The 10970-nt window shown below is 39.1% G+C and overlaps 1 protein-coding gene across 1 annotated transcript; it reads left to right on the forward strand.

Annotated features, from left to right (window-relative positions):
- The first annotated feature begins 49 nt into the window (after positions 1-49).
- LOC146480001 (uncharacterized) lies at positions 50-10565 on the forward strand. Its single transcript, XM_085110098.1, has 3 exons — positions 50-221; positions 5986-6329; positions 6941-10565. Exons 2-3 carry the CDS (start codon positions 6021-6023, stop codon positions 9035-9037), a joined length of 2406 nt encoding a protein of 801 aa, XP_084966224.1. The 5' UTR covers positions 50-221; positions 5986-6020; the 3' UTR covers positions 9038-10565.
- Positions 10566-10970: the final 405 nt, after the last annotated feature.

Consider the following 10970-nt stretch of genomic DNA (forward strand, 5'->3'; position numbering starts at 1 on the left):
GTTTGTTCCCTTAAACCCAGTCCTCTCACGAACTGTAGTGTCCCATGATGCTCTCAGAGTCATACTCTTTGGAGTGTCTGCTGAAGGTCGTTGTAAACATGCCAGGAGTATTGAGCTGTTTTCGCGTTTAAGTCTCCACAGAGCGATGCTTTGGTTCATTGTTTGATACTTATTATGGTTGAAGGTGTTCAAGGATTATCGTGACGGCTGTTTAAGCGAAGGTATGCGAAGACGTTGACTTACTGCGTAAGAATTGCCTCACTAGCTAGGTCATCTTCATATGACATAAGCTTAGGTTGCGTGTTAAAATTATCGCATGTTTAAATTTTACTAAATGTTTAAGCTTGTTTTGAGTTTCTTTGAAGTACCAATATTATCCTTCGATCAATGGAATAACCAAATATAGTGAAGGTGGTGGATAACACCCTGGGTTTTACTTAAGCGAGGAAATAAAGCTTCATGATCAAATGCCTGTGCCCGACCTAACACTGAGTTACGTTTAGAAGCTTCTTTGGTGTTTATTTTTCCTTAAATACACCTGACTGATGTTCATTTTTTACTGCAGTTGATAAATTATTTCAAATTGAATACCTTGTAAGGTATAAACCCCGTTTCCTGTGGTGTTTGATCAAACTTTCACTGGATGTTAACCTTACTTCCGGTTTCGCTTTCGTACAATTCCCGAAAAGCATCTGGATTGTTTATCATCTGCAATCAGATTTGCAAGGAATAGAAAAAATGACTACAAAGTTGAATCGCAAGACAGTGTTTTACAGTTGGCTGATTGGTTTTTAAATATGGTCATGTTGTTTGATTTTTACTCCCATACTTTTGAGCCTACTGCACTTATGTTCCTTGGGCTGACTACGTATTCTTCAACATATGATAAATATATGCAAATCTTTGCAGCCCCCACCCTCCTTTGCTAAGAGTGAATGATCTTTGTTATTTTCTTACAAAATACTGTGATAGTATCTACATGGATGGTACAAATATGGATCTCAATCCAAGCTCTGTACTCTACTTCCTGGTTACATCTTTCCATTTGATCCCATTGGATGCCATGCTCTTTCACATCTGTTTTCAGACCAATCTGCAGAGTATTGCATGTGCACATGCCATTATTGTTTACACATTTTGTGTTATACATCAAATTTCCATGATGCACACCAAATTTAGTCTACTGAAGTAATTTGCCAAAAACAGCCTTTACTAATGCTGGTCAGAATGTTAAGGTTATTCCAAAGGATCAGAGGGTTACTTTTATAAAAAAATACTTTTTGTTTTCAGCCAAATTGAAGTTCTTTTCTTAATGCAGCACTTTCCAAAAACAGAAAAATGAAATCTTAAAATCTGCATGTCTTGAGTTATTGAGCAAAATAACTCTTTTTATGAGTTATTGAGGAAAATAACTCTTTTTACACTATTAAAGTGTTATAATCTCCAAAAGGCAAGAACTCCCCTCCAACTTTTTTCTGGAAAATGGGTTCATCTAGAAGCTTTTTTTACATCTCATTAGCAATTTTGTTTATATTTGATTGTCATGCTTGCCAAAAATTCTTGTTGAGATAGGAGGAGTTTTGTCCTCATGAAACATTGTATAAGAAAGGAAAGGTTTGGATGCAAAGCAGAGCAAAGCAAAGAAGAAACAAATCTTGCAGTGAGAAAAAGAAACCTCTCTTGGACTGACAAGGGCTCCTGGTTCCAAAAACGGTCAACTTCACAGATCAGAGACGAATCAAGAGAGGCACAATGTAGCACACCACTTTCCTTTAGTTTTGTCTATTGATAACTATAAATACACTCACAAAGAGAAACAGGGAAAATGCAACTGTTACGCCTTTCCTGCAAATTTCAAATCTATAGATTGTTTTGTCATGAGTTGTGGTAGGGATTCCCCACATTACTTTCCATTGGTCTTGTTGACAATAAAAATTATTGCTGTAATGTGGTGCAAAAACTGTGCATATCTCTGGACGCCAAAAGTTCAGTGTTTGTTTAGCGAGTATTTCTCACATTTGAATTACAGTCGAACCTGTATATAACGGTCCTGTGTTAAGCGGCTACCCTCTATTAAGCGGCCAGTTTTTAAAGTCCCGATTTTTCGGGCATACAAACGCTGTATTTGTTACCTGTATTAGGCGGCCACCTCTATTAAGCGGCCGCCGCCACCCTGGAGCAGTCCCATGTTTGTCTTTCTTTGTTATTTTTACCTGTATTAAGCGGCCACCCTTGAATGGAAACTAAGCCATATGCACAGTACCATGGATAACAGGAATTGTCGCTGGCATTACCGACAGTCAACGACTTGCTCTACAAACAAAAGTTTCAAATTCCGAGGCACCAAACGCATGTGTCCCACTTGTTTAAGTCACTACAATTCTTATCCTATTCCTATTTTAACTTGAAGAATTTTATTATCTATTGTGTTACTTTTAATTAGCAACATTACCGTTATAACTCCACTTCGATCGTAACAACTATGAAATGACGGAATGAAATATTTTGTTGTGAACTGCAAGTCACGTAAGTAAGTGAGTTAGAAATACAGTACTGTACACCGTACAAGAGTAGAGGACAATTTATTGCACAGTGCTTTTACACAATGTTACGTATATTATACCATTAAGTTACAAGTTGGCACTGAACTTTGTTTAAAGTATTGATCTCTTGAAAGTGTGTTGATTGTCCTATTGTTTCCCTGCATGAAATGTTTTTGTATGATACACCATTAAAATTGACATATTAGACAATGCCCAGTGAGTATTTTTAGTGATCCTGTATTAAGCGGCCAGTTCCTCAAGTCCCGAGGGTGCCCGTTATATACAGGTTCGACTGTAATAGGATGTCTAGCTTTATGAGATTTTATTGAAATTTGGCCAGAATGTTTCTCACACATTTATAAACCAAAGGGTGTCAGGCGAAATTCAAAATAGCTATCTTGCATCCCAGCATATAAAATTCATTGAAACAAGATGCCTGCTATACTGGCATTACGCGTGATGCTGGGGCTGATTCATTTATTCCAACTGTATGCTTCGCTGATTGATAAAACTATCCTTGCTAATGGAATAGTTTGAGTCACGACGATCGCGTTACGTTGTTTCCCTTGTGTTACGCTACTCAGGGTTTCGAGGGAAATTGCGGGAATTCCATTGCGATAACGTAAGCTTCTCAATGACCTCTTTTCAGTCTCGCGTCGTGGTCTAAGACTGTCAAACAAAGCACGATTCCTTCGCCAGGAATTTACCAATTTCCACCGTTTTAAATGTCGGGTGCTTCTTAGAAGTTATTCTTTCGATTTGCTACTTCAAAATGGTGAAATTTCCGTTTGAAAACGGCACAAGTGAGTCCAGAACATGTTAACAATATGGCGCCAAATTTAATCTGTTTTTAATAAATAGATCAAATGATGCGTTGATGTCACACAGGTAGGGGTGAGTGGGTCCCCTCCCTCGCGCTGCAAGCGACAAGAATGGATTTTGATTGGCCTGCTTCTGTTGAAGACAATCAGAACAATACACCCCGAGTAGGAGAGGAGTGAGTTTAATGAATAAATTAATGTACCGATTTGTGACTACGAGGAAGAAAAAAAAAAAGAAATCGACCCGTTTTTCGACACGGTATGCCCCTTCAGGGCATCCCGCGTAAAAATGTTCCGTTGTCAAACTGTACAATAGATTTTGTCAGAAACCAATGGAAAAATCAGGAAAGCCTGACACCCTATGTTAGCTTGTTACCTCCTGAGTGACATAGTCCAGTTCGTTGGGCTGTCTGCATTAATGTGAGGGCTGGTAATTCAGTCAAAGCACACAGAGTAAGTTTTTGCATTTCAGGGGTTGTCCTCACCTACCAAAGAAAATATGTTTAAAACTAGCATTATATACTGACACCCTTGGAAACAAATGTACAATTCTTGTTGGTTCTTCAAATCCGGTGATAAAAGGGCCATTGTGTGCGCCTTTCCATTTTTATTCAAGAAACTGCTGTCAACATTGTTCAAATTGCCTCATGGTCAACTCCTGAGAGACCACCATAGTTATACGTATACTGGCAACTTAAACAGTTGCTAAAAGAAGGCAGGAAAATAATTCAGGCTTGAATTCAAATCTGATCATGCAACAGTTTTTGTTGAATACTAATTTTAGTAATACCGTACAACATTCAGTGAACCAAATTTGCAAATAGATTAGAAGTGAGAACACAAAGTAACGTTGTAGTGGTATGGGTATCTTTTTAACCTATTCACCTTGATGTATTATATCAAACATGAGACACGTTTTATCAAATATTAAACACCAAGAAGAGAGTTGAAAGTAAGATGCATACCGCAGTATTTTTGACGAACTTCAAGGTTTTTGATATTGTGATAAAACACTGTGACGAGTCTTTGATATAACTTCTCAAACAAATTGATTTTGAACAGGGAAATTAAGGATGCAAAAGCAAGGAGTTTTTTGTCAGATATCCAAATAAGTCACAGTGCATGATTTCCTTTGTCTTGGCTTTTGAATTAATAATGAGTTTGAGAATTCAATTATCAAACTTACTGATGAATACAATTTATTGGAGTTCAATAGATCTAGATCTGTCCCCATTATGAAAAAATGGCATTAGCCATTGCAGAAAATTTATTTTCCCTTTTGTTTAGGTTTGTGATGGTTTCAATAAATTACACACCACAAACGTTCCTCCATGTCTTCCAGTCTTTGCTAAGCTTTCCTTTTAAGACAAGTTTGTGGTGAAAGACGATGAAAGACGACAAGTGAAAGATGTGGTGAAAGACGACAAGTGAAAGACGATGAGGCAACTTGAATTTGTGCTCCAATAATACAGGTCTTGGTACTTTCTGTTAGGATTTCCAGCTCTTTGAAATTGTTTGCAGGGTTCCTTGTGAAAGGTTTCTTGAAAAGCATAGTTACAGAAAAACACTTAAACTGTGTTCACATTAAATTTAGTCATATTCAACTGAAGTATAATCGAGGCTATCGTACTCCATTTAATTTTGTTTAATTATGATTCGGTTCCCATCTAAAAACATTGCAGGGTATCCTCGTAATCTGAAGTTAAAAAAATAAAAAGGCACCCAATTGTGGCTTAGCGACCATGATTTTTACTACCATCATAAAGCAATTCCTAGGCGAGTAAAAATGGCTCAGAAGGCTGCTGTTGCAAATTTTGCAATATTTCTGCTTCAGATTGTTAATTTTAATACAATGCTGTAAATGCACACTTCCTGTGAATCCTCCTTCCGCCATTCCTTGGCTAACTTGATCCCACACTAGTTTCTCTTCACTCCACATGGCAATGAGGAGTTTAGTCTCTTCATACCTCTGTGTCCACCATTTTGGTCTATTATGCACTGTAATTACTTCAAAGAATCCCCTTAATGTTGTTTGAACTAGAATCATAACCCAATTATAATAAAGTACTGTAATTAGTTGACGTGAATGCCCTCCAATTATAATTTGATTATAATTTGATTATTATTGAGGTCTAGTGTGAACAGGGCTTTAGATCCACTGAGGAATTATCTGAAAATAGTACAGGGATATACACTCTCCCTGGCTTAGGCAGCCCAGACAGAAAAGCCCATGAAAAGTTTACACAAATAAGGACAACTGTCAGTGAGTAAATGGATTTATATGGGCGACTGTGTGACATCACATCCCACAATCCATGTTCCTTTTTTTACCAAGAGAAAGCAGGGTTGAAAATGTGGGTTGAAAATGCATTCCATTTGGGGAAGGGGAAAGGAACTTGATAGCATATTTCATACAGGGAATCAAAGTTAATTACAGACCATGTACATGTACAGTGTGCTTTTACCTGCACCATTTCCTGCTTGATATGTCTTAATTATACTACTTTATGAAATGCTTTGCATTTCATACAACCCTGTCCTCCTAACACTTAAACATTGTTTTCTGGTGGTTTGCTAATGGCCAAGTTGACTATAATAATATTTCTTTATTATTTTGACAGACTGCAGAAAAAATCTATTTATAAATAGCAGTATAATGGATGAGAAACAAATCAACCTTCTCGAAAAGTACCAGGAACATCACTTAAAAAACAACAAGGAATCAACTCCAGTGCCCCAGTCAATAAAAACAGATGGCAGAGCACTGTTATCCTCTGTAAAGCCCGCAAACAGATATCTCTGCCTTGGTGTGGATTTTTATAAAAATGTACTTGAAAAGATTGCTCAAAAGTTCGAACGAAATAAAGATAGCATACAGAAGATGAAGGATGGATTTCTTTGCTTGGAGAAATATGCTATTAATTTGTGGAAGTTCCCATGGCGTAAAGAATACCACAGCATCAAGGTATGTCTAAGATTAACACGACTAAAGAGTCCATGATAAATATAGTCAACTCTCACCTTGCGGACACCTCACTATTACAGACACCTCAATAATACGGACAGCAAAAATAGAGTATAGACCCACTCTCGCTATTAAGGACACTAATTTGCGGTCCTGAAGGTGTCCGCAATAAGAATTGACTGTAGAATGAAAATAGTGCAAACAAGCAGTCATGGATCCTGAACTTTTCATAAGTTTGGGGATGTGGAGTACAAAAACAGTGAGTGCCCCCTTTCTGTGCAAAGATTAGGAAGTTGGGCCTGATAGGGCTCACCCCTAGACCCACCACAGGCAAGTTTAGTTACTTTTTCAATATTTGTGCTTGATTGAAAGATACATGTACCACCTTTTAGTAGCATACCACTGGATCTGTTTAAAGTGATGTTTGTCTTGTGGCTATATATAGGAGGTTAGTGTCATGTAACAAATGTCCAGGTAAATCGCTGGGAGCTTGTTTTTGGGATTGCTGTTGTTGTTGTTTTAGTTTAGTTCCTGACAGTAAGGGGACAGTAAGGGTTTCATTTGTACTATTCCTTCAGTCTTGACTCGTGAATATTTCAATCTCTTTACAGCTTTACACTGCATTTTTCAAAGGGGAAGTTCAGCAGCAACTTCAAGATATGGATGCTATCTTTTCAGTTTTAAAATCTCTCGGCTACAATGAAACAGGACAAGACGAAGTTTCAGTGAAAGATCCAGACACTGATCGTGCCCTCTGGGTGTCTTTAGAACTCTTTCTCGTTCAGCTAGATTTAGAAGTGATCAAGGAAATCATGGAATATTTTCCCGAGAGCAAATTGACCCTGAAGGAAATAGTCAGGGCGCGAGGAAAGAATGCGGACGTAAGAAGTGCGCGAAAATTTCTAGAGTGTAAAATTGCTAAACGGCAGAAACTTGATGCAGCAGAAGGAGGCGATGCTGCACAGAGTGAACGAATAAAGGAAGTTCATGGTGAAGGAATCGATGCAAGATTCCCAGACGTAAAACAAACAGCCTTTAGTGACTATACTCCAAGCACAGACTCCAGGCATCCTCCATTGCCCAATACGTGTGATGCTAATGCTATGAATGGTGATGACTCGTCCGCTGGTTTTCTAGCTACTAATGAAGATCCGTCTGCTGCTGCATCAACTGATCCTAGAGGAACGATTGGCAAACGTTTATTCTCCAACATGGACCTTGCTGATCAGGATTTATATGGTGTAGAGCCTACAGGAACCCAGCTTCGTGGTGAAAGACGTCGTGGGCTTGACGCTCATAATGATGAATTACCCCGTATTCCTCCTACATCTTATTCTGTCCACATTACGGCAGATACTACTATAGAAGGTTTCCATTCCGTCCCTCATATTGGTACATATGCACCAGTGCGCTCCAGCCATCAACATCGAATTCAAGGTGCTCTGCAGAGCGGAAATGTAGTTTGCCAGAGCGGAACAATGCCGCCAATAACCAGAGTTGCGGATATCACAACTGCGACTAAGTCGAAGGTTTCTGTCAGAGTTTTGCCACAGAGGAAAGAGACTTCTGGGTGTGATGAAAAGTATGTCAACCTGCGATATATCAGTAGTGCCGCTGATCAGCCTGTGACCAATGAAAATGCAAAGGTTACCCCAACTCGATTTTCGATTGCTGACCCAGTAAACTTCACACGGAAAGGACGAAGTCAAGAAGAACAGAATGTCTTGGACACTCTTTCCAATGGGATGGCAGAACGTGGAAGGCCTACTGGCCCAGCTGGTATTACAAATTTAAACTCCGATTTGAAACATCAGTTAACTCTTTCAAATACTGGTGTTGGCTCGCGGGACAAAGCATTGCAACGGTTCAGTGACGCATCTAAGGAATGGAGGCGATATGATAGCCAAAGGCTTGCTGGTGAAAAGGATGGCACAAGATCTCAATACAAGAGCGCAGGTGAAACGCATCTGAGCGAGCAGAAGAGCATTTATAGTGCAGAGGCTGCAAACTATCCCGGGCCCAGTACAGCAGAAGTTAAGAGTTACACAGTAGAAAAAATCGAAACGAAAGGAGCACAACCTGTTCCATCAGGTAGAACTACAGATAAAAAGTCAAGCAAAGATCTGACATCCGCATCTCATCATCAAGCTGCCGAGGCCCAACATTCTGTCCATAGCTCACGGATTGGTCCAAACTCTGAAGATGTTTTGAATGGCCGAGGGTCATCACTGGCAATGAAGCAACAGAAAGGTGATCACACTGCCAGCTGTGACTTCTGTACGGCGGACAGCAATAGTATTTGTAGGAACTGTTTTCGGCCTGTGTGTGAAAAGTGCGTGAGAATCTTTGACACCGATCTTTGCAGTAAAACGAAAGGGCGGCATAATTTTGTCGAGTTAAAGAAGAAATCGCAGCCGATGTCTGCTGATTTAGAAGCGCTTTCAAACCAACCTGGTGCAAATGCGAGTAGGGAAACAGAAAGTGATGACAAAACATGGAGCTGTTCCAGGTGCACCTTTCTGAATTCCCCAGAGCATGGAATATGTGCAATGTGTGCGTCATCTCGTGGGGTTAATCTTGTGGATCAAACAGAGGTTGGGAGTAGAGTCTGCGGAATCTGCACGTTTCACAACAAAAGAGGCGCAAAGGTGTGTGAGCAATGCGACAAGACTTTGGACTTGACCGGACCTGCTGAGTCATGTGTCTAGACACACGACAGATGTGGAGTGTCGTTTCGTTTCCCTAAAAAGAAGACTCAATCAGTAAGCCTATACTCAAATGTCGTATATGAAAAAACATACATTTAGTATAATCTTAAATGACTGATACCAGGAATACCCTACATCCGGGGTTTCGTCTGGAGGCATTAGCTTGTATTCATTTTTGAATTAAGCCAGATCATTTATAACGTAGCTAGGTTATGCACTTTTGATTGTTTCCGACTCAGTAGATTATGCTTTGAAAGAGTAGAAAAAATGAAATAGGGAAAAAGGAAACCTTTGGAAGTGCTGAAGGTCATACCTGTACTAGAATGCCAACACAAATTGTAAGGCTTAGGTCCATTTATTAACTCTTCTTAAATGATTATAATCGGCGTATATTCATAAGTTCTGTATGGTGTTACAGGTGCTTGTCAAACAAGTTTCTCTTCTTATCCGTTTTTTTTTTTTTTTATACTGTAAAATGTGACCACACGTTTCAAGAATGGACGTTACCTTTGAAGCGCTAAAATTCCCTGAATTGGAGAATAAAACTGCTTTCCATTTGTCGCCGGCTAGGATAAGTTTTATCCTCGTCCTTCGAATTTCTTCAATAAAGCGTGTACCATTTTCGGAGTGATCATTTTTCAAGATTTCTCCGCAGCACGTTCCCTTTAAAATGACGCATCCGATTTACAGACTGAGACTGGCCGGTTAGTTCTGACAAATGGAAAGCACCCTAAGCTGAGAGTGTTCGCATGCCTGCCCTCTCCCTGTTCTTGGAGAGACAGAACTGTACATAGACACAGATAGTTTTTTGGGGTAAATATCTTCGGGCTGTAATGTTGAATTACAAATTTTCTTTACCTTTAGTGTTAACAGTATGAAGTAGTAAATTATGATCATCCGGGTGAGTTTAATCCTCAGAGGGACTGTTTAAGATGACATGGACAAGATTTAGATTATAATGTAATTTAGCACAAAGTTCCATCTTACAACGTGCTAAAAAAAATTAACAAAATCATCAGTTTCGAAGTGGGGATTGAGAACTTGGTTTATGGACTTTGGGCAAGAAGTTATTGAAGTTTGTGATCCAAATACTGTACTAATGGTCTGATAGGCTTCAAATATGAAGCGTTTTAAAGATTCTTGATACTCTATGCCCTGAAAGATAATGCAGAAGACGCGCCTCTCAATTCTTTTCAACCCTTTGTTGAGTTAGTGTGGCAAGGAATAGTGCTGGGAATACTTGTACCGCGTAATCTAACACTAATCTTATGTTTGTCACGTAGAACAATATTAGATTTGGTGGAGTAATTAGACTCTCTTTAGTTGAATCCGAAAACCCATTGATAAACGGCTAAATGTATGACGCAAATCCGCAATAGTTTCCTTACGGTGAAATTTTTTATAGTCACGGGCTTTAGTGAAATTGAATAGTCACGGAAATGCGTCAGCAAATTAGAAAACAACAATAGTTTGAGTTAATTTAGGGTGTGAATTTTGTATTAAAAACAATATTTAGACTGCCTCAAAACATTTCAGTTACTGTTGCCTTTTAATTCGTGTTTTTGCGTTTAAAATGTTCCTATATTCCGAGATCGTTTTATGGCCGCAAAGTTAACACAGTTTGATCTGTTCAGATGTTTTAGCCGAAAATGTAAGTCGCAGAAAGTGTTAGGGAATGGGATAAATTACCCAAACTTCAGAGCTGACAGCATTGTAGGCTTTCGGAAAATGTTAGCTGGCCTTATTTTACACTGTATACGTCATTTTTGTTCTCCGAAAGCAAAAGGCCGGGAATTATTTTGAAGTACTAAAAAAGTTTGAGGTATAACAGTTTAATCTGAATTTGCGAGGCTTCTAAGGCCTTCCGAATAGATGTTCCACCGTAGCGAACCGTTGGGTGGCCCTGATGTACGACTCTAAAAGACGAGAGTAG

This window comes from Pavona decussata, unplaced genomic scaffold (genome assembly GCF_977016875.1).
Source record: "Pavona decussata unplaced genomic scaffold, jaPavDecu1.1 SCAFFOLD_56, whole genome shotgun sequence".
NCBI classification, from domain to species: Eukaryota; Metazoa; Cnidaria; class Anthozoa; order Scleractinia; family Agariciidae; genus Pavona; species Pavona decussata.